Below are 25,900 nucleotides of genomic sequence, written 5' to 3' on the forward strand. Positions count from 1 at the left end.
GGAGGGCGGGCTGGAGGCCCGGAGAGCGGGAGAGCTCGTCCCGCCGCCCCTTGTCCCGCGCAGCAGCGGGCGGAGAGGGGCGGGACACGGCGGGGGGGTGTGCTGTGGACGAGCTTGGGGGCAGAGCGCCCCCGCCCCACATGGCTGCCCGGCATAGAGGCCTGCGAGCCCCGCCGAGGAGAGGGGGGAGGAGGAGGAGGAGAAAGGGCACCGGGTACAGACTCGTACCGCCCGCATTTTCCGCGCCAGGGCGAGCCGGTCGTGTGGAGGGACCCCGCTGTCGGTCAGCAGTGCCTTTGTGTCCTGCAGTCGCTGCCATGTCCCGGAGCCCGCAGGCGCCCAGTTCCGCCGGGACTGGGGAAGGCGGGGCTGGAAAGCCCTACCCCGGCTCCGGCGGAGCAAAGTAACGCGCGCTTTCTGGCTCTTGTTTTTTTTAGCAGACGTCACCGGCAATCCCCTAATTTAGGGGAGACTGACTCATCATTTCTGAGCGCCCAGACTTGCTGGTGCAGTCGCTGTTCGGTGAGGCACCGACGTTCCCTCTGCTTGTTGCAGAGAGTGAAGGGAGCGGCGGCCTGTCTGTGGGGACCCCCGCCTCAGCCCCATTAAAGTGTTTTTGCTGCCGTCATCAAATCGGTGCCTGAAAGCGCAAAGTTGGGTTTTCAGGGAAGAACAGGCAGCCCTTTAGTGATACCTCCCACCCTCCAGTGGGAGCCGGGCACCGAAATAATTCTGAGGAGTGGAGACGGTACCACAGACTAAGCCCGTTTTGAACCGACCCCGACCCACTTCTTCGGGCAGGTGTCAGAGGGCAGTTGCTTGTTTGCTGAAGATATTTGTAAGTTCTCCCAGTTTTTCTTCCTCTCCTTTTTTGTTACCATGAGTTGCTGTAAAAAAATGAGTTGCTGATGTAAACCTCACATACACAAGATCTTAGTTTTTTAACTTACAGTGTGCACTACAGCATCTAGGCAGCACTCCAAGCCAGTGCTTGTGGACCTGTGTGTGGTGGCATAGAAAGGGAATTGTCTGATGGCAACACTGGCCTGGGAACACCTGTTCCTGGTTGTTGGCATCACCTTGGTAGTTAGAGCCTTTTTCCCCAGTGCCTTGAAGAAGCTGAGCCACTGTCAGCAAGTAAAGGTAGTTAACAGTCCCCTAGCTTGTGTGAGAACCCAAGCCAATAATGACTCAGTAGAGGCAAGACATCTGAAAAGAATTCAGATGACTCTTAAAAAGAGTAATTTTTGCAAAAAAAGCTAATCATCATTCTAGACACACAGTAATAATTACACATACAAATAAGAAATCAGTTCGTAGAAGTACCTGCTAATTTAGTAAACAGGAACTTCTGTCCCTCCTCCTTATAGACAAAATTAGGAAGGGAAACTTTGAAGTGTGGCTGCAGCCTGCTAAGCTTCAGTAATCTTCTCAAAGGTGCTGATAAATTGGATGCACTGAGGATACAGAGCTTGGTATCATCTGCCTCTTGAAAGTGCCATCTACTAGATCATCCTCTGTTAGCTTCTCATATGTCAACAGAAGAGTGACAGAGAAAACCACCATCAGACTTTGCACAAGTCCTCAGGAAAGGATGGGACTGAGCTCACCTGTAAATGCATTTGGTATCTGTTTTGAAGGTCCCCTTTTGAAGATGCTCAGTGTTTTGTACAGTTGGTATAGGAAGGTGGGGAGTTGATGCCCGTTGCCCATCTCCGCTTTTCCTCCTCTTCCTCTGCTTTCTTTTTATATTGGCCTCTTGCCTCTGAACTACAGTAGGTGAGAGATGGGAGATTTTGAATGGAGTTTCAGAACTTTTTTTTTCACATCAGGAGCCCATTTCTTACCCTGGTGAAGAACTCACAAGTAGAAGTCATTGTCATGTGTCAAAGAAGGGACTCATGGGCTTCATTTTCTTCCTATTTACTGTACTTCACTAGAGAATAAAAGTATCTAATTCTCCTCTTGCTCCCAAGTCCCTTTGCTCTGTTTATAAAAAATCCTATTTAGGAACCTGAATCTCTAGGGTTTTCAAAACTTTCTTGAAGCTGTTACCTTACTAGATATCTAAACTCACAGCAAGTGCAATCAAGGGAACCTATAACTAGATCAACAACTCATGCAACTACTGTGTAATATACATACTATATATGTGTATATATAAAATATTATATACTTCATATAGCATATATTTTAGTAATTACAGTTGTTCCAGTTGTTGTTCCAGCTCATCAGAGTAAAGTTCAGAATACTTCATATGAGGATCCCAAACCTCTGAACATGTTCCACAAATATGCAGATACTGCATATAACAGGATAGCTGGTACAAGGAATTTTGTCTGCCTTCTTTCTCCTTCTCTGCCTTAGCTGAATATTGCTATATGAAATACCGTGTAATCATTATGGATGTGTCTCTGTTTAGTAAAAAAGATAGCATCTTCTGATCGTTTGTCATTACACTTTATAGGTATGGATGAATCAGATGAGTTACTCTGGCTAATTAATTTCCACACCATTTAATGGCTTAATCCCTCTTCTATAGTTACATACAGTTGGAGGTTTTTTCTCTTGCTTGTTTGTCTGTTTATTCTTTGAGGCTAAATTCATGCTTACCTGAATATAATGCTTACCTTATAGAGTTGTACAAGTCTATTCATTTTGCTTGTGGTTGAAGGTTTTGAAACAAACTGCAAACAGTTAACATACAAGGTGAGCAGAGCTGAGGTTTGCAACTATGAGACCAGCAGAGAAGTCATGGTTCACACATGCAATATGCATTGGCTGTGCAGTGGATAGCTGGGTCAGAAATACCTGTTCGTGTCAGCAAATGATCTGAAATTAATGTATTCAAAAATATAGAAAACGAATCTGGTTGAGTTTCTCCTTTTTCTGCTTCCCAGTAAAGGCTCAAGAACTTTGTGAACTTCCCAAACACCTACCTAACGTAGGTCTGCCATTCTAAACTTTTTTTAATCAGCCAAATCCCACTTAAGGATGTCGCTGGCTACAGCACATCTCCTCCTCTGCTTTCCCCAAGACAGTTGCACTCACTGCCTCTTTTCACACCTGTTTTCTGCTTACTGCCATCTCTTTCTTGCACCTGCTACACTGGTGCATCTCCAAAGCTCTAGTGAGCTTAAACAGCATTAATCTGGCATTAAAGGTGAGCAAAAAATTCTGACTGGACCTAGTAAGTGTGCGTTGCAGTAGAAGGCCAAGACAGAAGTACATCTGAGTGTTCCCAGAGTGTCAGCAGAGTCAACACAGATCAAGGGCAGCATATTCCATGGGCTCCACATTCTCTAGAGAGTTCAAGAGATCTATACCTCAACAGTTGGAAACCACTGACAAAGACACCAGTCTGAACCCTGACTGAATTCATACCAATCCTCAGGCTTGTTTCTGTCAACTGTGGTGCAGGACCCAAACACTTTCTGCGTGATGAAAAACAGGCAATGTTTGTCAGAGCAGTTGATGAGTAGGTTGTCTGAACAGTAGTAGATGGTGCTAAAAACTATTAGGCTTTTGGTAAGAACAGGAAACTTTATTTGGTTCTTTATGTCCACTAGTGAAATTTCTTTTGCAGTCTTATTCCATTTCCCCAGAATCACCCTTTTGAAATAGGTATCTCAAAATAATTTCTTGTATATACAACATACTCTTTACTTTGTGAATATTTGGTGGAATGGCCACTCAACATTTACAATATTTCTGAGCCAAGCTTTTGGTAATAAGCTTGAGACAATTTTTATTCTGCTTTTAAAAATCAAGATTCTGAAGCAAACCAATATGCGCCTAGATTTTGTATGACTAAAAGGACTGCAAAAGGTAAGTCAAAATGTGTGTATTATTATAGACTGCTACAGAGCCCCAAGAGAAATTCAATCCACTGCAGTAGATTTAGACCGTCTTTGCTTTTGGTTTGTATTTTGCCTTTAATCTTTCCCTATCTTATTTTCTCAGGGTCAGCTTCCTTGCCAGGTTCCTGAACTAGAACCTGACAAGAAGGGCCACAGATACTGGTAACATGCTCTTTGATAACACAGCAAATGCAGCCTTTTTCCTCTGTCGACAATTCTAAGCTAGTATGGTTTAATTTTTTAGAAGAAAAATACAGCATCTTTAGCAATAGAGGGAAAACTGTAAAACCTTACAAAGCACGTGTATCCTAATAATAAATGGAAAGGAAGAATAATTTTTTAGCTTTATTCATGTATGATACAAAACATGCTCTGGGATTTGCCCACTGATCTTACCTCTGGGGACAAATCTTGTAGGTAGTCCTGCAACTGTGAACTGGAAAATAGAGGAGCCAGGTGAGCCAAAATCCCCAGAGATCCTCCCTGCCGGCCACAGATGTGTTGCCATGTGTGCTGCTGGTGGACAGCACACACAGCTGTGCTGCTAACAGATTTTTTCCCTTTTGATAAGGATGAAGGGGAAACATTGCGTTTTTGCACATGCAGATAAAGGGGCAGAAAACATACAGACCCATTCTAAGGTGTTCAGGAGTCACCCCTTTACCTTAGAGTTTCAGTTTTTATTTAAAAGGAAGTTTTAGCCTTAACGGCTCCTAAGAAAAACGTAAGACGACTTGACAGTATTACATACATGTGCGTCCCCTTGAAACAACAGTTTACCTGAAGCTCAGACAGACGTGCCCCAGTGGGATTGTGACTTAGAGGTGTACTGCTCTGCAGATCCCATTTCCTACTGGCTGTTCAGAAAATACAGAAGTAACAGCAGTACAGCAGGCCCAGGCCTGGCATTGACTGGGTGCACCCTGGCTCCAACTGCTGGCAACCTCTAAAGGCATCTTCTACTCCAGGTGGAAGCAGAGGTCTCCTGATGGAGGCAGAAAATCCTTTGCTGCTGTTTTGCCTCTCTGGTGACTGTTGTCTCATTGCTCATGTCCTAGGCCAGGAATAAGGGTATTGGTATAGCTGGCATAAGTGGAGGTGTGCTTACAGCCACAGACCAATTTTTTCTGAGAATGCTGGTATTTTTAAAATGAATAATTTATGGTTCCAATCTACCAGGATTAGTTTTGATTTTATTTGAAATTACTTTCTTTTGGTACTTCAGTGCTTGAAGAATACTCTCCACTGTTCCACTGAATATATTCTACTACATTAAAACAAATCTCAAGTGTGAATGATGTTAGCTGTTTATTTCAGGCATTTAATTATTGTGGTCTTTCCCACCATCAGAAAATAATGTTTTATAGCACAACATAGTGGTTTCTGGACTAAAAGCTAAAAGCCAGTCTGGGTAGCACAGACACTAAGCCTTCTGAAAGCGCTGGGAAAGAAAAAGCTCCTGCATTCTTCTGATCTGTTGGCAGTTTCATCCATGATAGCTAAACCTGGAATTAAGGCTAAAAAATGTCCGTTGTTACTTAGCATTGACTTGGACTCTGTCAAAGTGCTTGGAACCATACAGAACAAAGAAGAGAATGGAATTAATGACAACTCTTAACTAGATGTGTGTGGAACAGCAAAGACATCAAAACCAGCTCACTATGGAAACTGAAATAATTGGCTTGTGAAGTTTCCTGAGAAATATATAAAGCAAACATTTACAAAGGTTATTGGATGGTGTCTTCAGTTTCATCCTAAATACTCTCAAATTAGCAAGCCTATAAATTAGGTTTCCTATTTGATCAAAAAATTAAGATTGTTAAATGACAAATTTTAAATGTTCCTATTACATATGAGAAAAATGTATCAAATCTGTCCCTGGTAGATAGAAGAGGAAACAATACAAGGACTTCTGTGAGGCAGCTCACCACAGGCAGACCTGCAGCATCCAGTCAAGAAAGGCTGTGATTGTTCAGTATTACCTTCCTCCCAAAGGTCAACAAGGTAACACAGTGGTCTGGGAGACCTGAAAAGCTCTGCTGTGAACAGCCTGCTTAGAGGCTTGTGTGGAAAATGACAGTTTGGAGTGGGATAGACAATACGTGCTGGCACTGACAGTTCACTCTCCTCATACAAGAGCAAGGGTGGCTGCAACTGGAGCTCACAGGCCCCAACTTCAACACATGCCAAGTGGATGCTTCCTAAAAATGGCAGCAGACTTGCAGTACCCCTTGTCAAAGGCTGGAGTTGATGTGGGTTCACAGAGACCAGGGAAATTAATAGTACAGCAATCTATGGGGGGAGTGTACAAAAACTAAGGGGAAGGGGGGCCAAAAACCCCTAAGGCATTCAGCTGAGAATGTCATCTGTCAGAAGCTGGAAAAATATCCAGGAAAATATTCACAGAATCATAGAACGGTTTGGATTGGAAGGGACCTTAAAGATCATCCAGTTCCAACCTGTCTGACATGGACAGGAACACCTTCCACCAGACCAGGTTGCTCAGAACCCCATCCAACCTGGCCTCGAATACTTCAAGGGGTAGAACATCCACAGCTTTTCTGAGCAACCTGTTCCATTACTTCCCTACTCTATGAGTAAAGAGTTTCTTCCTAACACTAATCTAAATGTCTCTTACTTCAAAACTGTTCCTCCCGTGTCCTATCACTGTGTGCCCATATAAAAAGTCGCTCTCCCCTTTTTTATAAGCCCTCATTAGGTACTGGAAGGTTGCTGTAAGGTCTCTCTGGAGCCTTCTCTTCTCCAGGCTGAACAGGCTCTCAACCTGTCTTTAAGGAGAGGTGCTCCATCCGTCTGATCATCTTTGTGACCATATTATATACGTTTGTAGAGTTCCTGCTCATAGTTTCTTCTGAAAACAAGGTGTTAGTTGAAAAAAGATCTTCAGTACCCTTAAGTGTGTTCCATTACTCTTATTTACTCTAGTTAAGTAGCTTACAGTGTCCGAAGTGGATCAAGGTTCTGCAGCCAGTTAAGCTCTGTTTTCTTGGTATGCTCTGAAAGAAAGAAAAAAAAAAATCCACAATGAGATGAGAGAAGTATCATCAGAAAACATTCACCCTTAGCTTGTTGTGACACCAGAAATGAAAGCTGACCTTGACAGTCAGCTGGCTAAAGCCCAGGGTACCTCACCAAGTACCCAGCAGTACTTAATGTAATTTTTGAAAATGTTCAGGTGAGGTAGGACTTTATACAGATACGTGGGAGTCAGGGGGGTAGAGAAGTGTTTTCTGAGACTGATTTAATAAAGTCCAGCTTGGGAATGTCACACCATGTTTTTCTTTCAGGAGCTAACTGGCTGCCAGCCACTCCCTGACCTGAAAGGCAGCGCAAAATAGATTCACGTAATCACAGAATTGTTAGGGTTGGAAAGGGACCCCTGGAGATCATCTGGTCCAACCTCCCTGCCAACACACGGTCACCTAGACCAGGTGACACAGGAACATGTCCACGAGGGTTTGGAGTGTCTCCAGAGAGGGACACTCCATAACCTCCCTGGGAAGCCTGTTCCAGCACTCTGCCACCCTCAATGTAAAGAAGTTCTGCCTCATGTTGAGGTGAAACTTCTTGTGTTTTAGTTTATCGCTCCTTGTCCTGTTCTCCGGGCACCACCAAAAAGAGCCTGGCAGCATCCTTCTGGCACCCACCTTTAAGTTATTTAGTAATGAGGTCCCCTCTCAGTCTTGTCTAGACTAAACAGGCCCAGCTCTCACAGTCTCTCCTCACATGGAAGATGCTCCAGACCCCTCCTCATCTTTGTGCTCTCCGCTGGACCCTGTTCGGTAGCTCCTTGTCTTTCTTGAACTGAGGAGCCCAGAACTGGACACAGCACTCCAGATGTAGCCTCACTAGGGCTGAGTAGAGGGGCAGGATCACCTCCCTTGATCTGCTGGCCACAGTCTTACCGATGCACGCCCAGGATACCGTGGGCCCTCTTGGCCGCAAGGGCACCCTGCCGGCTCACGATCAAATTGTCACCCACCAAGGCTCCACAGTCCTTTTCAGCAGAACACAAGCCGCGCACCCACAGCTCCCCCGCCCGCCGCACTCACCACGGGCTCGCCCCAGAGCGCAGCGAGAGGCGGTGGCGCCCGGCCCGGCCCGGCCCCGCCCGCAGGCGCCGCCCCTTCCTGCGCCTTGGCGGTGCCTCCCGTGCTCCCCCGGCGGTCCCGCACAGGCGGCGCGGTTGTGTTACGGCCCCGCGCCCGCTCCCGGACCGCGGCCGGGCGCTGTGCGGGCCATGCTGCGCGGGACGGCGGCGGCGGCGGCCCGGCGGTGCGGGCTCGGCCCCGGTCCTGGCCCCGTCCCCGGCCCGGCGCAGGCGGCGGTGCGGCGGTGCTGTGGTGCGGCGCGGCGGCGGCAGTGGGCGCCGCCGGCGGGGCACGACTGCGGGATCGTGGCTTACAACAGCCGGAGCCGGAGCAAGGAGCCGCTCGTGCTGGCCACGGAAGGAGTGGCGACCTGGTAGCGCCTGGCGGCGGGCGGGCGTGGGGGTGACGGGGTGACGGCCGCAGTTTGTGTCCGGAAATTGTTGCCGTGCCCGGTTCTGGGCTCCTCAGTACAAGAAAGACAAGGAGCTACTGAAGAGGGTCCAGCGGAGAGCACAAAGATGAGGAGGGGTCTGGAGCATCTTTCATGTGAGGAGAGACTGTGAGAGCTGGGCCTGTTTAGTCTAGAGAAGACTGAGAGGGGACCTCATTACTAAATAACTTAAAGGTGGGTGCCAGAAGGATGCTGCCAGGCTCTTTTTGGTGGTGCCCGGAGAACAGGACAAGGAGCGATAAACTAAAACACAAGAAGTTTCACCTCAACATGAGGCAGAACTTCTTTACATTGAGGGTGGCAGAGTGCTGGAACAGGCTTCCCAGGGAGGTTATGGAGTGTCCCTCTCTGGAGACACTCCAAACCCACGTGGACATGTTCCTGTGTCACCTGGTCTAGGTGACCGTGTGTTGGCAGGGAGGTTGGACCAGATGATCTCCAGGGGTCCCTTTCCACCCCTAACAATTCTGTGATTGTTTGCCCCCTCTCCGCAGGTACAGCTGCGGGCCGACGGTGTATGACCACGCACACCTCGGGCACGCCTGGTGAGTGCGGCGCGGGGCTCAGGCGGGAGCCAGGCAACGGGAGTGCGGGGCATCCCCAGTCCCCGGAGTGTGTCCGGGTGACAGAGCCGGGACTGGGACACCAGGCCCGGCCCTTCACCTCCTGCACCTTGCAAAGGGCAAAAGTCTGTTTGCTACGTATTTTTTCTTCTTGGGCTGGGGGAGCCCATAAAGGGGCTGTTGGTGCTGCCTGGCCCAGGCAGAGACAAAAGTGTGTGTGTTGGGAAGAAGTGTTAGAAATGTGCACAATTTGTCGGGGTAAGGTGAATTGTTTCAAATCATATCAGCATAACATGTCCTCTCATGCAGGGGAGTTGTGGTCCTGGAGCAGAGTCTCTCAGCAATGTAAAATGATAGTTTCACCTCAAATTTGGTTTGGGCACTCTGTGGGCACTAAGGAAAAGCTATGCAGAGCTGAGTATTAAAAAGGTACTTTTGACGTTAGCATCAATTCTTAAATCTCAGAAAGCCCAGGTAGCTTAAAGGCCTTTTTGCATAGTAGCAGTTCTGTGACTTACTATGTTTAAAAATAAAAAAAAGATCCAGAACAACACATTTTCTCTGTAGTTCATTAGGATCATTACAATAGTAAACCAGCTTCATTGTAAGTAGCTGTCAAAAGGTACTTTAAATGCACCAGAGCAGGTTGCTGCTGGTTGTTTTGAAAGAACATGCCTGATGAATAGACATGCAGGGTGTCTGCTGTTCCTATGAAGCTGAGGGGAGCTGCAGCAGCTCAAGATGCTCTTGAACTTCTGTCTCCTCATTCTTAAAAACCAAGATGCGTTGGCTCCTTGGAAGAGCAGGGGTTTCTCAGATAGTTGCCATCTGTATGAAGATCAGATATTGTGCATTCCAGTAATTGAATAATTCCTTTTAATGTAGGGGATTTCACAGCTTCTGGTCCTATCTCAGCTTCATTCAGAAACTCATGTTGAATTTTGCTCAGTGTTGAGCCATCGCAGTACTGCGCAGCTGCTGCTTCGTTCTCTGAAAGGGAAGACTTAAAATTCCAGTCTGTGGTGGGTTGACCCTGGCTGGATGCCAAGGTACCCACCAAAGCCACTCTGTCACTCCCCTCTACTGCTGGACAGGGGACAAAATATAACATAGGGTTCATGAGTTAAGATAAGGACTGGAAGAGATCACTCAGCAACTACCGTCACAGGCAAAACAGACTCGAAGTGGGGATACTGATTAAATTTATTAGTAACCGAATCGGAGGATGATGAGGAGTAAAATACATCTTAAAAACACCTTCCCCTCACTCCTCCCTCTTTCCCAAGTTCTACCTCCTCTCCCCCAGTGGCTCAGGGAGACAGGGAATGGGGGTTATGCTCAGTTCATCACAAGTTGTTTCTGCTGCTGGATCTAGAGCACAGTGTTTATAGGGGTAGAGAATTTTACCCTTTGGTCTTGCAGCTCTCTGTGGCTTTTAAATGTCTGTTTTTGTCAGTGGTTCTCCTGCCTTCAGACTCATTTGGTTAAAGGAGGGAGTACAGAGGCCTTGCTCACTCTGCCTCTTCTCTTACCCATCTTTTCTTATCTTGTGTCCAAACATCAACTTTAAGCTTACCTTACGTGAAGGTTTGCCATACATCTGTGTCACCTGGGTTTGACCTGGGTTTTCACTTGCTGATTTAAGAAAAAAGAGTTAGTGCTGAATATTGCCTTTGGTGTATCATGCAGATACACCATGTATTATTGAAATGCATGCTGCTGATGGGGGCTCTACAGGCAGGAGATGCCCTGGGAAATAGTGTGAAGTCAAATGCAGTGGTGATCGTTGGTGCTGTGCCACTCTTGTCAAATACCATTGTTTTGTTGTACTCTTGCAACATGTTGTCTTCTCACTAGAATTCCCTTTTTCCCCCTTCTTCTTACATTTGGCTTGTGGCAAGCACAACAAATGCAGTAGGTAATATGCAGAAATGAATAATGGAAAAGAGCTTGAGATCCTTGAGAAGAATTTGAAAATAATGACGTTATTATTTCTTCACCTCCTCCTTCCCTTCCACAAAGAGTTCTTATCTTTCTAAATAATCCAACTTTTTCTAGTATGTTGTACTTCCAGTCTTAAAAGCCTGTATGCCTCCATATGACATCCAACACCCCATTCTATATAAAGAAAAAGTAAGACGGGAAAATAATATTATTTTTTCCCCTCAGTTCTAGGCCTGACCTTGATTGTACTGGTTTGAGCTGTAGCCTGGTTGGCATCCAGGTTTCTGGCTTGATGCTTGAAAATAAGAGTAAAATCAAGCATGAGAGGACATTTCATTCAGTCCCTTGTACCTGCTCTGCCTCCCCCTGATTTTGACTGTCTGTTTTTGTTCTTTTTTTTTTGTCTTTTCAGTCCTGAAGTGGTAAGGACTCTGGTTTCTGAGGTGTCAGGAGATCCGCTCTGGCTCTTGCAGTATTTCTTCCATCAATTCAGTTGGAAGATCAGAGGAGCAGATCATTTGTATCTCCTCTGGGAACGGTGACTGCAGGGCTGTTAAATCTAATATCAAGCTTTTGATGCTGACATTGTTCCTCTGAACAGGATCCAAAGACCAGTTTAATATTCTTACGGAATTGTGTCACCACATTAGACGAACCTTATTCCCACTGAGCTGCTATTCATTAAAAACTATCTCCCTGGCAGCAAGGCTTTCAAAAGGTGTTTTTTCAACGTGGGCGTGGCACAAACAACAACAACAGAAAATACTTTTCTTCAATGATATATTACATCCATAAATCAGTACCTTGGTGCCACCTAGCACGTGCAGCTAAGGGAAAGGGTGCAAATCTGTTTCTAGTGTTTGGTTACACTTCTTTGCTCTGACAGCCACGACATTGGCAGTTCGTGTGGTGCTGCTATTGAAATGGGAACCTGTGGGTCTGTGAGTCTCCTTGTTGGCTTTGGAGAAAACAGAGCCCAAAAAGGTTGAGGGTTCTCATTGCCTTGCAGGGCAGAGCCAGAGTTTCTAGGCACCTTCTAGTATCTCACTTAATAACTCAGTTTTACTCAAAGTGTGTTTTGAGAATTACAGATGGGGAGTCTGTGAGCAGAAGGAGCTGCAACAGCCCTGTAAAGCTTGTACATACATTGATCTATCAGCATTAAATACTCTGTTTTGTGACAAAGAACATGAATAATTTTGAGAATAACTTTTATTCTCAAGTGTAAGTAAAACAACCCACAGAGCTTTTAGTCTTTGCTATCAGGAAAGATCTGTGGCGGTGTGTGAATTAAATAATTTATTGGTGGCTGGTAGCTGTTGTTTTTACTCAACCCTAAGCAAAGTTCATTTGAATCCTGCCTTATTTCTCTCTGTTCTTCTGCCACATGAGTTTTCAAAACCTGTTAAAATACACAAAGCCTGAGGGATGTATTTCAAGAATACCTGATCACTATGTCTTAGTTCATACTATTCACTTAGAATCTCTTGGCTCACATGTGGCTTGTGATGCTCTTCAGTGCTTGAATAAAGAGATGCAACAAAAGAAGACACTCAGAAAATTTGATGTAATGTGTCACTAATGCCAGAAGAGGGTAGGCCAGTTCAAGGGAAATTTCCTTGACACTTGTGCAGGTGGTAACTGGTTTTGGGAAAATACTTTATACGCTGAAGATCTTTTTATTGCAAGTGTTGGGGTATTTAAATTGTCCCAGTGGCTGTTAGTTCTATTGGTTATTTTTGTTTAGGTTTATTCTTACTAGTGCATGTTTAAAAGGTCTTTTTTTTTTTCTTCCAGCTCCTATGTTAGGTTTGATATAATTCGAAGGATAATGACTAAGTTTTTTGGAATTGAAGTTATCATGGTGATGGGGATCACAGACATAGATGACAAGATAATAAAAAGATCCAATGAGGTAGGTGTTTGTTACAGTCTTTGACTCTAACTTTCGGTATTTTCTAAGCTATGTACATAGGAAAATTAACTTGGGTTTGGGGTTCTTTTGTTGAGTCATGTTTGTTTTAATTAATAGGTAATAGATGTTGAGATTTCTGGTCCCCTAGCATGGCTGTAATAGGGCTGGGAGTGCAGAGGGCTGGGCGTTGAGAGCTGCGTGTAGGTTAATGGGGGCAGAGTTGTGTGAGGAGAGAGGCAAGGCAGGAGGGCTGCCTTACAGCACCTGTGGCTGGGATCCTCCTGCCTCCCCCTGCCTGGGAGGCTGGCGGGGAACAGAAATCCTGGGTGAATCCTCAGCACAGTGAAAGTTAAATTATCCCAAAACTTAGCACTCAGGAGGCTTCTGGCTGAGTTCTGGAGAAGCATTGTGTGCTCTCAATCATTAAAGGAAGTATATAAAGCCACTGCCTGCGGCTGAGGGCAGTTCCTGAAAGGTGCTGAGCACCATCTAGCTGCCATGTCAGGACCTTGGAGATCTTTATCAGGCTTGTCTGTGTTTGACACTTACAGGACAGTTAACTGAGTGTAGGGGTAAGTCTTGGTAAGACTGGGGCTGTAAGTAATTCCGAGTTGGATTTTAATCTGACCTTTTTTACTGACTGAGTTTGGTGAATGATTATTCCAGTTATTTTTTTTTATTCTTTTAAAAACACTTTTTGAATCCTGAAGCGCTAAGAATGTATTCTGTGTTTTATTCTGTGTTTTGAATATTTTGTTTTCTTTGTTTTTAGAATCCAAAACTCATGTTGTCAGGATCATAAGTGAATGTGTTGGATCAAATTGCACTTGCAACTTTTAGATAGTTTCTTGGTGCCAGAGAATTTGACAGCTGTCATTTTTATTTAATCTTTAACAGTTACTTTTGCAGTTAAGTATAAGGCACTGCATTCAAATAAATACTAGCACACCACTCATATAGAAATACATGTGTGTTCCCTTAGTCTATTTATTTGCAGTTTTCTAAGGCAGTAAGCAATTTAAAAAGAAACAAACAACCCCCCCCCTAAAATTCAGGCATTTTAAATCTGTATGTGTATATTTTAATTTTTTCCTTATTGTCAGAACATCTTGGAGATTTCATGTTTGAGGAGGGGGAAGTGACATGTTGTTCTTAAAAGAAGTTGTGCTCATTTACTGCATTCTTTGGTTCTATGAAGTAATAGTTTTGTGGCTTTTTTGGTGACTTTTTGAAATGCCTACCCATCCATTTTGTTTGGATGGCCAAGGCCTCTACCTCATTAGCCTGCTTTTGTTGGAACCTATGTACCTTAAGCATTACATTGGTAGAATCAACATGCCTAAGCTTGTTCTTCATCCTCTAGTGGCGTTCATCTGGAGGAAACGTGAAAGTTGGGTATCTAGTCTATGATGAGCATGCTGCATGCCCTCAGTGGTCCTTTGAGAGAGAGATGACCCTCTTTGTGTGTTGAACATCTGTCTGGATGGGAGGAATTTCCCCATCTTCTTTCTGTAGGCACCTTTTTTTCTCTGTTGATCAAAGAAGCAACTGAGATGTCTAGGGAGATGAGTCCAGTCATTGGGGTCTGGAAGAGCACAAGGGTGCTGGTCTGTAAGCATATCTTTGTTTTCCAGTGCCGAGCATCTTCCTTATTACATTGCTGGATAAGCATCTGGGCTGTCTTCACCAAAACTCCTGCCTTGTCCAGGAGCTTGTCCAAATGGTAGTAGCCACCTGCGCTCTGAAAATCAGAACCCATAAGGATGCTCCAGTAATGAATTGGAAGTGATGAAATGGGATTTATGTTGTTAATGATCCAGTTCAGCTAGAGAGGCTGACAGTATGTTGTCTTCTTCCCAGTAGTTTATTCTCAGAGAAGATGTAAAAGCATGCATTTGAAACACTTTGATACCTGCTTGCTAGGGCAGGCTTTGCTGTTATGCATCTTTCAATACCCGGTCTTTTCTGAATATTTGAGAAAAGTACCTTATCATGTACAAGTTTCCTTTCCTTTTGGGTTGCACTTTCTCGCTACCTCTGCAAAAGGATCCTATTTCTGTCCCATGTATGAGAAATGCAGAGAAGGTGCTTGAGAAACGTCGGACTTGGCAAAGCGTGGGATTGACTTTCAGTATTGAGTTCTATGAGTACCCACGATCTGCTGAAATAGCTTGTTTTTCTTAATCACTGAAAATTAATATCTTGTCTCATTCTGCAAGTCTCTGATCTATCTTTCTGACATATAGGTGGTATCGGTGTTTCCTGCCAGTAAGTTGAATGATTTCCATGTCCTGTGTAGTGTAGTATATTTTGTCACTGGGAATGGGAGACCCTCTCAAGAGGAAAATAATGAGAGAGGGAAGGAGTTTATTATTTTAGTCTTTGCTTGCTTTTCTCTTAAAAGATATATATTAATAGTTTGGAAATTGAGAAGCGTAAATGAAATACTACTTTTAAGCTATTTATAACTTACATCTTTTCCTTGTGAATGTTAGATTAATAAACCTTTCTGACTCTACCTTGGGGGCTCTCTAAGTCTTCCAATTAGCTACTGATAAAAGATTGCCATATTTTATATTATTATTCTGATTTATGACTTACTAATTTATTTCTGTCTTTTTCAGATGAATGTATCGCCCATAGCTCTTGCTCGTTTTTATGAAGAAGACTTTAAACAAGATATGGCTGCCTTAAAGGTACAAATACTCAAGAATCTAAATTGAGGAGTATTTCTAAGCAATTATTTTGGTAAGGAATTTGATGCTGAGAGTCTGACCTGAAAAATAAATTTGTTGCTTGGAAACTGAGTACTGATTTACTTTTTTATTTTTCTAGAAAGACACTGTATACCTTTTGACTAAGGAAGTGTGGGGGAGGAGCAATCCTGAGTTTTGGAATGAACAAGTTAAATTTCTTTAGGAACAATTTTTTCTCACATGCAGTAGAGCCTTGGTTCACAGATGTTACAAATTTACTATAATGCAGGAATAGCCTGATTGAAAGCATAGGAAATATTGAATCTTCTTTCATTGACTTCAGGTAACTTTGCTTCTTTTCCGAAATGCTTTCCAGAGGCAAGGAGTAAGCCACTGAGAAAAGCTGGGGTTTTTTTGCCACCCCTCAAATATTTTTTTTGTTTATGTGTATTGTTTTAAATGGTGCTTATGATCTTTTTATGATACTCGCAGCTTTTTTTTTTTAAAGATAAAATTGAGGAGAATGTTCTTTGAAGTTTGTTTCTTAGAGTAAAGGGACTCATCAGCATTGTGCTTCATACAGATTAACGAGATGTTACTCTTTCTTTAAGGTCCTCCCTCCTACAGTGTATATGAGGGTGACTGACAATATTCCTCAGATAATTTCCTTTATAAAAACAATAATTGCTAATGGACAAGCTTACACAACCTCTCAAGGTAAGACTTCAAGGAAGGTAACTCCTTGTTCAGCACATGTACAGGAAGTCATTGCTTTTAGTAATGCTGTTTTGGAATCAGATGAGATAACCTGTGCCAAGCCTTCCTTCTTTGATTAACAGACAGGGTGTGAGCAACTTGTTTGTGATGACAGGAGTGGGCAGAACAACTGTTATTCAATTTCTAAGTTAAATGTAGCTCATTACTTAATAGAATTGTTTACAGTAACAAACTGTTGTCTGTGCTCCTGTGGGGAAGTCCTGGCCTGGTTTCTACAAGTGAGCTGGGGAAACCTCTTAGCTCTAAACAGGAGCTTTGTATCTCCTGTGCGTAGTGAAAGATGTGTTTGTAAAGCTCAATGAGTAGATTTTTCTTTAGCCAAGCTGGTGGTTGGAGAAGGATTTGAGAGCATTGTAACAGGAGTAGCAGTAGCTCGTGCTGCAGCCAAGGAGGGAGTTACTAGTTGTGCACAGGCAGGGAAGAACCTGGGGAGATCTCCAGAATTCAAAGTTATTCTATGTGTAGGATGTGCATGTGCACAGAGATTACTGAAAAGCTGGGTAACATGGAAACATCTGATGCTACTTTTGCAGTATTTCTGAATTTCTAAATCAGAATTTAAAATGGGAGTTGAAGGGCGTTTTGTTTTGATTTCAGGGAAATGTTATCTCCTTCTCATCAATGTGTCCCATCTTTGCTATACAATTAAACACTTCTTTTCTATTAGGCAATGTTTATTTTGATGTTAAGTCCTGGGGAAAAAGATATGGAGTGTTAACTGCAATTAATCCTGATACCCCAGATGAAGCAGGTAAGTTCATGGCACCAATTTGTTTGTGTTACTGCATTGTTTGAACACGTGATGCATCTATGATAAACTTTCATTCAACAGGCTGAAACAGTTTTCTAACCTGTTGTGTATAGCTAACTTTCTGGTTAGTTAAGACTACACTGCTTTTGTAATTATTTTTTGACGCACTCACTGTTGCCAGTGCAAGAGGAAACTTGGTCTCTTTTCATCCTTGGTTCCCTCTATACCTTTGCTCTGGTACCTTAGAACAATTAGTATTCTTAATCAATTTTAATTAAATACTCGGCAGTGGTACATAGAAACTTCACAGTGAGGTGGTGTTCTCCCTCGTGCAGTAGCCAGTCCAGGGTAAACAGAGGGAAACCTCATCTACTGTGTTATTGTTGAGGCAGTTGCACTCTGATGAATGCTAACTGGATGAATTGTTCCCTTCATTACTTGCCACTGGACTACTGCTAAGCAGCCCCTTTGTGTGAGGGTGAGCAATCTCTTGATAGGCTGTGCTAGAGCAGGCCTATACCATGGGCTGTGGGGTTTTTGCTGCAGGTCCTGCTTTGCAGGATTGCTGTGCCTCCTTGTAGTTTCTGTAAGTTGGATCTCATCAGGTCTCTGCATCGGGGAATTTGATGCAGGCCTCCTGCTTCCTTTTGCACACTGAAGTTCAATATTTCATCATTGAAAAAACTCTCTTTGCAATTACTGAAAATGCCTGGCAGGCTGATGCTCAGGTGAATTGCAGCCAGAACTTCTCACAGTTCTGCTCTGGAGTTGTTTCAGCATTACAGCTCACAGAGGGAATGTGTTTTGTCAACAGTTATTTAGAGGCAATTACTGACTGCAGAGGCAGCCAGCAGCCTCCTGGGCTGTACAGGGAAGAGTGCCAGCAGGTCAGTGGAGGTGGTCCTTGTCTGCTCAGCACTAGTGGGACATGCCTGGAGTGCAGGTCTGGTGCTGGGCTCCCCAGTACAAGAGTGACATGGACATATTGGAGAAAGGCCAGCAAAGGGCCATGAATATGATGAAAGTACTGGAGTATCTTTCGTAAGAGGAAGAGTGGAGAGAGCTTAGACTGCTCAAGCTGGAGAAGAGAATGCTCAGGGGAATCTTACCCATGTGTATACATACCTGATGGAGGGAGTAAAGCAGATGGAGCCAGGCTTTTCTCAGTGGTGCTTGGTGATGGGACACGAGGCGGTAGGCACAACCTGAAACACAGGAAATTCCATTTAAAGCTAAGAAAAATCCTTGTTACTCTGAGGATGGTTAACATGCTGCTCAGAGAGGTTGTGGAGTCTCCATTCTTGGTGGTAATCAAAACCCAACTGGACACCATCTTGGTCAGCCTGCTGTAGCTGATCCTGCTCTGAGCAGGGGTTTGGATTAGTCTGTCTCCAGATGTGCCTTCCAGCCTCAAATGTGACTGATTATGTGTTTTACTCCAAAGTCACAACTAAATGTACTGATATTTCTAAAGATTTTGACAGTTGTTTTGCTTACAACTGAGAAGTTGAAGAGTGCTCTTTTGTAGCAGTGCTCTCAAAAAAAGGTGAAAGAGGGATGGAGTCAACAAATAGTGGCAAACTAGTGGAAGAGCCAAGATAAAGCTTCAGTTGATAAAACTAGGGTTATATTTCTGTCTCTTTAGTTCTTATGAATTTTGAATTCTGTGATTCTAAATGTGAGGTCATGTTAGTAAAAAGATGCAGAGTCCAGAACCCTATTCTTTAGCTCCTGCCAGGGAGTGGTGTGTAATCAACGGGGGATTAGGAGCCAGCAGAGCTGAACAATCCTGCAGTACTCTGGCAAAAAAGGAGCTACATCCTTTCCTTGGCTGTGTAGTGAGGGAAGCAACAAATACAGCTGGGGAGGAGGCCTTTGTAGAGAACTCATTGGTGAAAATGGTAGTGAAAAGTTACTACTGTCCAAGAATAGTTTTGATTCTCATCTCTGTGCACTTGGTTTTATAGAATCTGAAACAGAAAGTACTTGTGTCCCAGAAAAAAAAAAAAGGGTTTTTTTTTGTTAACTTGTGTGTTTTGGTTTGGTTTTGTTATCTTTTCTGCCGCGGTGCAGTCAGTTTGTTGTGGGGAAGCTGGCTAATAAGTAACTAAATGAATCATACAAAGCCAGGGAAGGCCAAAAGGACTGCAAGGATACCATGTATTAAGGAATCTTGAATCCATCTTTTTAGCTTGTAAAAATCTATTTCAATATACTGGTTTTTTCAAATGCTTGATTGGTCAACTGGAAGGGAGGGAAGTTGCAGTGAAAAGACAGAAGTTGATTGAAGGGGATTAAAGTCTGAATAGTTCACTAAACATAGATTTCCTCTTGATTTCATTTGGTCATTTTTTTTCTTTGAGACATATCCCATTAACAAATCACTTATTCTTGGCAGTTGATTCTGATAAACAACACGGTAAAGATTTTGCCCTGTGGAAAGCTGCCAAGCCTCAAGAGCTATCTTGGGATTCTCCCTGGGGAAGAGGAAGACCTGGATGGCACATTGAGTGTTCCACAATATCAAGGTCAGATTTCTTGGATTTTAAATCAAGTGCTATTTTTGTTTTCAGTCACAGTACAATGGTAGCAGTAGTATTGAAAGGGTTTTCTGGTCAGTAAATAGCACTGGTTTTAATGTGGCCATTTTATGCAATTTGGGATGTCACATGTGGCCCAAATACACTGTGTTTCAATCTTATCACAGCTGTCTTGATATGTTTGGGCAATTTCTCTTGAGTCAGACTTGGTACTTAAAATATGGCATGCAAGATCACACAGTTGATTAGCAAGTCTTTTAACTTGAACTGAATAACCAAAGATTTTGCCAAAGTTATGGTACCTCTTTGATTTGCCTTCCTTCCCCTTCTAGCAGTCCCCATCAGACCTAGTTCAGCATGTAGTGCTGTGTCAGGAGGACAGGGCATGGGATTCCATCCTAGCTCCAGCGAGCATATGAGATCCTGCTGGCCTTATCTTAACAGCAGTTGTAGTTGTTCATGCTAATAATCTTAAGTGTTTTTCATCTTCCTTTAAAAGTCAGCCACAGTATTAAATACTCTGTGACAGTATATTCTTGTTGGCACAGTGTGAATTGTACTTAGTAGTGTTTTGCTTGTAGCTGGTTTGATGTAATTAGCTGTTAATTTAGAGTTTTATTTTCGCCACAGGAGAAAAAAAATGTTCTCTCTTGGAAGATTGATAGTGGTACTTAGTTTTGCATTAGTCTTAGATTTTTTTTGGAAGCTAATAACAAATTGTTTAGTTCTGACCCTGTTTATTTTTAAGTTTTTGACGAAAGCTGAAAGGACATGGAACCAGCTGCTTTAGATTTCTCTTTCATATGCTTTGCTAGTGCACCTGGGATTGTTAGTCATTACTACCTGCTTACAAAAAGCATAAGGGTAACCTTCTGTCCATAAATAGTTTCAACATAGAGAAGCAGTTCTTAAAGCAACTGAAGTGCACAAAATCATCTTGTGTTTGAAGTACAACCTGTGACAGAAGTGCATAGATAAGAAATACCAATTGCAAAATGGCCTGTCCACTAATGCAGCGCTGTTTATAGTCTGCCTTTCTTTCTGTAAAAATGTGTTTTACTGCAGCTGTATGAGGCTCCTGCCTTGTAAGTAAAAGCTGACCCATGCAGAGCATAAATGTAGTAATCTTGGACTGTGAAAAATGGGGAGCTTATTTTGCTAAGTCATCAAAAATATTTTGCCGTTCCAGTCAGCTGTCCAAGGCCCATTTTAAGCAATACTTACTTAGCCGTGTGTTTTGCCAGATATCTCAAAGCACTTTAACTAAGCTAGGTGAATTAATTTTGAAAAATCTGTGAAGGTGAATGAGGAGGACTCTGGGCTCTAGTGCAGCCCTGGAGGAGGGAACCCACTGCTGTGACCTCTCAGGACTGATCTCCTCTATGCAGTTTCTCTTGTGAGGTGGGCTGCTCCTCCTGCCTCTGAGCGTTTGGCAGATCCATCTCTCCCTCTCTCCAGCTCTTCATAGTTTTGTTGGAGGAAACAGCAAGTGCTCCTCTGTAGATGGCACAAGGGAAGGCGAGGGCCAGTTCTAGAGGGATTTGTGCTTTAGCCAGTTTTGAAGCAGGCAGGAAGCAGAAGAGGATTAACTTGGGAGATGGTGTCAGCCCATCTTCCTGCCTGCCTGCCTTCCTGCCTGCCTGCCTTCCCCTCTTCTCCTTCTCTTTTCCTCCTGTGCTCCAGCAGCTTCTGCAGAGCCATCATGAGCCAGGGTGTTAGCAGGGTGTTTTGTCTTAGAAAGGGACAAACCAATGTTTAGCCAGTGACCAGGAGCAACTTGTTAAGGTGAAGGCCGTGTGTGTCTGTGTGCACACACGTGCACATGGAGGGGGGCTTGCCTTTATTTTCTATTTGTGTAGGCTTTACATCTTCCCCTGCTCAAGCTCCTCTGGTTTCTGGGCAGTTAGGGTTGACTTACATCCCTGTGAGTAGGTGAGTGTTGTCTTCATTCAACAGATGGGCAAAATAAAGTTGCTAACTTGTCCAGCATGACCTGGGAGGGACTGCCTGGAGCAGTGGACAGAGTGTAGCAGCCTTGACACTCCTGGTGTTTAACTTGCAAGTGTCTAAGGCTATCCTGTTTTAGCCACATGAACACCTTACTGCCAGCCACCAGTGTTAGCAGAGAGGCCTGTTCCATGGCAAGCCCATAGGTGCCCCACACAGATCCAGCAGCACTGTTGGGATGTGAGAAATGGCCCTGGGAGATGAGAGGCACTGACACTTCGTTTTGACATTAGAACAATATAGGGCTAAGCATTTTCATTGTGACTGCACATAGTACTGTCTGAATTCTAACAGAAAAGGTACAAGATAAGGAATAGCAATACCAAATTTACAGAAATGTTTACTGCTTCTAAGCTCTTAGGTTTGCACATGAAGGCAGCTGTCTGATACTGAACCTGTAGCTGAACAAGGAAGGGAGACATCCTGCTTGCCATCCTTTAAACTAAGGTAGAATAATAATTGCTTCTGCTGAGGAGGAGTAATTGCAGACAGATATGGGTCCTGTCCATACAAGTTTGGCTGCAGTATTGGTATCTGAGATATGTGTAAAGTCTTGTTTTAAAACTGAAGCTATTAAATTGTACACTTAAAATTTATTTATGTTGTTTCATCTTATTCTTTTCTGCGTTTCTTTTTACAAAAAGATTTTGTAGTGTTCTACTTACCGATCAGGAAAATATTGTTACAGTGCAGTGTTTGGAAAGCAGCTGGACATCCATACTGGTGGAATAGATCTTGCATTTCCTCATCACGAAAATGAAATTGCACAGTGTGAGGTGTACCATCAGTGTGAGCAATGGGGGAATTACTTTTTGCATTCTGGTAAGTAAAATATTAATCACCTGAAAGGCCTGTACGAATATAATGGTTTGGTTTTTTAGGTTTGGCATCTTATGGCATGAAAACAGATGCTCTACTGCCGTGACCTCAGTAAGTAAAGAAACATAAATGACAGTGAATCTTGAAACTTAATAAAAGAGTTACAGTGAAATATACCTAATTTTCATCTGGTGAAGTCTCTAAAAAGTAACAGTGTATGTGTTACCCATGTACAGTGTTTACTCCTAATTAAAAGAGTTTTACCTCTAGAGTTTCATTCCCTTTCATTTGAGTTTCCTCAAAATTTGAGAGCATCCTTTGATAGGCTTTCTTTTTTAATTGTATTTTGGCTTTAACAGTCCTGCAGAACTGTTTTGTAACAGTTCTGCAGGAAGAGAGTGAAAATAGTTTATATTTTCTATATGTGTTTATGTAGTCCTGCTAAACTCAGAAATTCCTGCTGTCTTAGAACCAGAACCTGCGGTATCTGAAGGCAGGGAGTGGAGGTGGCAAGTGAGCAGGTAATGTAGCAGGAATGTAACATTTTAAAAGCATTGAGAATAAAATAAACTAGTCTTGTTCTCACAATGCCTCTCAGTTGATTGTGGGCTTAAGTTTTCAGCAGCATGCAGAATAAAATAGCTTGAGTTTGTAAATACAGTGAAAGGCTTTTAATGATGATAAGAGAAAATATCTGTACTACTGGAAAACAAGAATGGGGAGAATGCTAAGATACATCAACTGATGAAACAACAAAGCTCACAAAGTTGTGATCCTGCAGAGAAGTGTCTGAGCTGGGCTGTTTTGTATGGTCTGAAATGTGGGTGAAGCCTTACAGGCAGATGTTCTGCTGAAACAACCAACCACTGTTCTGGGTGTGCAATTCATGTACCTGTAACTATTTACATTCTCCTGGGAAGCTTTATTTTATCCACCAGTAGCATTACACCTAGTGATGGGTATTAGAAACAAGATTCATGCTGAAGACCAAGTGAGTCAGATGCTTTGATCTGTGGTGGTCAGGAATGGCCAGTGAGGCTGCTGATGGGTGGAGACAAGGAGGTCTGCATAAAGACCAAGCTGCTCACTCCTGGGCTCTATAGAAAAGTGGAGACACGGAGCTTCATCACTGTATCATCACTCTGCAGTGCCCTGACCAGCTGCAGCGTCTCTCTGCTTTCCTGTGGAGTGTGGGTGACTTGGTACTGGTGTAGCCCTCAGATGTCACTGACCTTGTCTTTTCCCCCAAGGTGACCTTGCTGGCTATGCCTGACTAAACTGTACAAAACTGTCTTTTGGTGTTCAGCATGTTTTACTGCCTGGCATTGTGTAGAATTGCTCCTTGCTGCCTTTGCACAGCAGTGCTTCATTCAGTGAAGTTTGTGCTGTACAGTACTTAGAACTACATTGTAATCTGATGGTACTAGTGCTGTCCCCATTGGTGGAAACCTGGAAATTTGTTCTTTCGATTGCAATCACGGTGGTTCTGGATGGACAGCTGAAGTCAGTAGAAGGTCAGGTTCAAGTCTGCAGTCTCTCTTTTTACTGAACAGTACTTTGGGCAGGATGTTTCTGTGAACTCTTGGAATTGCTTCTCTGAGTAGAAGAGCTGCACACTGCGGGAATTACATGAGCTTTCATTTTTATAAATTTGTACTGTATGGGATGAATATTGAATTCTAGTTTCAGTTCCTGGTGTAGAGCCTGTTGTAAATCAATAGCAATTGTCCAGAAGCTGGTGCATCCTCCGGGGTGTGCTTTGTTCCTGAGGCACTGTGGAATCCTCTGCACTTCCACTGAGATGCATTGGTTGCTTCCAAGGGGAGCCTTCTGTTGAAAAACAGTGAATCTGACTTTTTAAGCTTGGAATTGAAACCATAGGGGAAATATTCTTTACTACTAGCTAAATAAAGAGGAGTCAATTAAAAAAAAAAAAAGAGGGAGAACTTAATTCCAAGGGCAGTTTGTACACTGAGGTTCTCTAGGAGCTGACAGATTACATTCATTAAATCAAAAAATTTTGCTGGAGGATGACAGCATAAATTATTTAGGGCAAATGAATCAGCCTCAGGAACAATTTATTCTACTAACAGACCTCAGAATTTTGCAGGCTCAGAATTGGAGGAGCAATCCCCATTAGAGGAAGAAAATCCCTGCACTGTGGATAAATCTTCTTATAAGGAGTTTATTTTTAGACTACTTGTACTCTGGGAAGACTGCCAAACTGAAGTTATGAAAATCCCTGTATTTTGTGATTCCTGAATGAAGTCATTCTAGATACTGAAACTCTTGGAAGAGGAATATTAATTCAAAATCAGATGTTACCTGTACCTTTTTAGGAAAGCATAGTCAAACTATTTTAATCTTGGTTGCCCGAAGTTAAGTAAGTCAATATTTAGGCACCTGTGCAAAAGGAAAAAAGTAATCATACCCAGGCTCTTCCCTTTCTCCCAGGAGAATTTTGGCTGTGGGTTTTACTTGAATTGCAAGAGCTGCAGATGTCTAGCATCTCTGACAGCCTGTATGTTCTTATTGAACATCCCAAGTTTAACAATGCAATGGTGAAAGTGGTCTCACCTGGTAGCAGACAGGACAAATACAGAGAAAGCAAGATTTTGGGTTGGATTCATGGAAATTGGATTCATGGATCCATGGAAATCATGAATTTCTGCTGTAGCTGGTTCCACACTCATAGGTCTTTTGATTCTTTTCTGCTTTCCATAGTGTGTTGTGCAAGCTTAAAATTCCAGGTAGTCGGGGTAGGACTGGAGGTAGCCGTTTCATGGTGAGTCCCTGCTGCTTTGAATCATTTTTAGAAATGTCTAAGAAGTGAAACCAGGTGCTTTCACATCCATTTACCAGGCCTGAGTGTGTTGCTTTCATATCCAGATGAGTGTAATGAGGTTTTTATCCACTCACGGAAGTGAGGGCGTTCCAGACAAGGCTGCTAAAGCATCTCTGTGTGGCGAGTAGCACAAAATTCAGACAGCTGCATGAGCTGCTGAGCAAGAAATGCCACTTCTGCCACCACGTGTAAAAGCAGGAACATGATTATGCATTGTCCTTGCAGAGTACTCAGGCATTGGTAACGCTGGGCTGCCAAATCCGAAAGAATGCAGAGTGCTGGTGTGGGGTATGAACAGAGCAAGGAAAGTTCATGCTTAAAAGTCTGCCTCTATGTATGACTAAGTGCTGGATTCTGCAGATCGTGGATGTGCCTAAAAACTGTGTGCTAGTTGTGGGTTCTTACAGAATTACTGTTTTATTAGGAGAGACTAATTAAGGCTTTTAACAACATTTCTGAGTAGTCGTTCAATGGCAGCATGTTCGGCATCTCTCCAGTGCTGCGAGTAATTCGTGCTTTCCATCAGTGGTGGTGCCGTGCTAAGCACGGATGAGACCTCTAAACGGGCAACCTCAGGCTATACTTCCTTCTTCTGTCTTGCTTTGATAGAACCTTCAGTC

The 25,900-nt window shown here is 43.4% G+C and overlaps 1 protein-coding gene across 10 annotated transcripts in view; it reads left to right on the forward strand.

Moving 5' to 3' along the window:
* Positions 1-150: 150 nt before the first annotated feature.
* The window catches only part of CARS2 (cysteinyl-tRNA synthetase 2, mitochondrial), a 44,651-nt gene continuing 18,901 nt past the window's right edge, over positions 151-25,900 (forward strand). The window contains exons 1-9 of one of the 10 annotated variants that reach the window (XM_064646517.1): positions 8,454-8,597; positions 8,918-8,968; positions 9,296-9,415; positions 12,728-12,845; positions 15,470-15,541; positions 16,153-16,258; positions 16,986-17,069; positions 19,468-19,597; positions 22,305-22,438. In XM_064646517.1, the coding sequence (XP_064502587.1) occupies positions 12,762-12,845; positions 15,470-15,541; positions 16,153-16,258; positions 16,986-17,069; positions 19,468-19,597; positions 22,305-22,438 (610 nt within the window). In that variant the 5' untranslated portion in view covers positions 8,454-8,597; positions 8,918-8,968; positions 9,296-9,415; positions 12,728-12,761. Of the gene's footprint in view, positions 839-7,709; positions 8,346-8,453; positions 8,598-8,917; positions 8,969-9,295; positions 9,416-12,727; positions 12,846-15,469; positions 15,594-16,152; positions 16,259-16,985; positions 17,070-19,467; positions 19,598-22,304; positions 22,439-25,900 lie in introns of those variants that run through there. The other 9 variants (XM_064646515.1, XM_064646514.1, XM_064646513.1 and 6 more) reach the window with 9 other exon arrangements.

Source organism: Pseudopipra pipra, chromosome 2 (genome assembly GCF_036250125.1).
Source record: "Pseudopipra pipra isolate bDixPip1 chromosome 2, bDixPip1.hap1, whole genome shotgun sequence".
Lineage (NCBI taxonomy): Eukaryota > Metazoa > Chordata > Aves > Passeriformes > Pipridae > Pseudopipra > Pseudopipra pipra.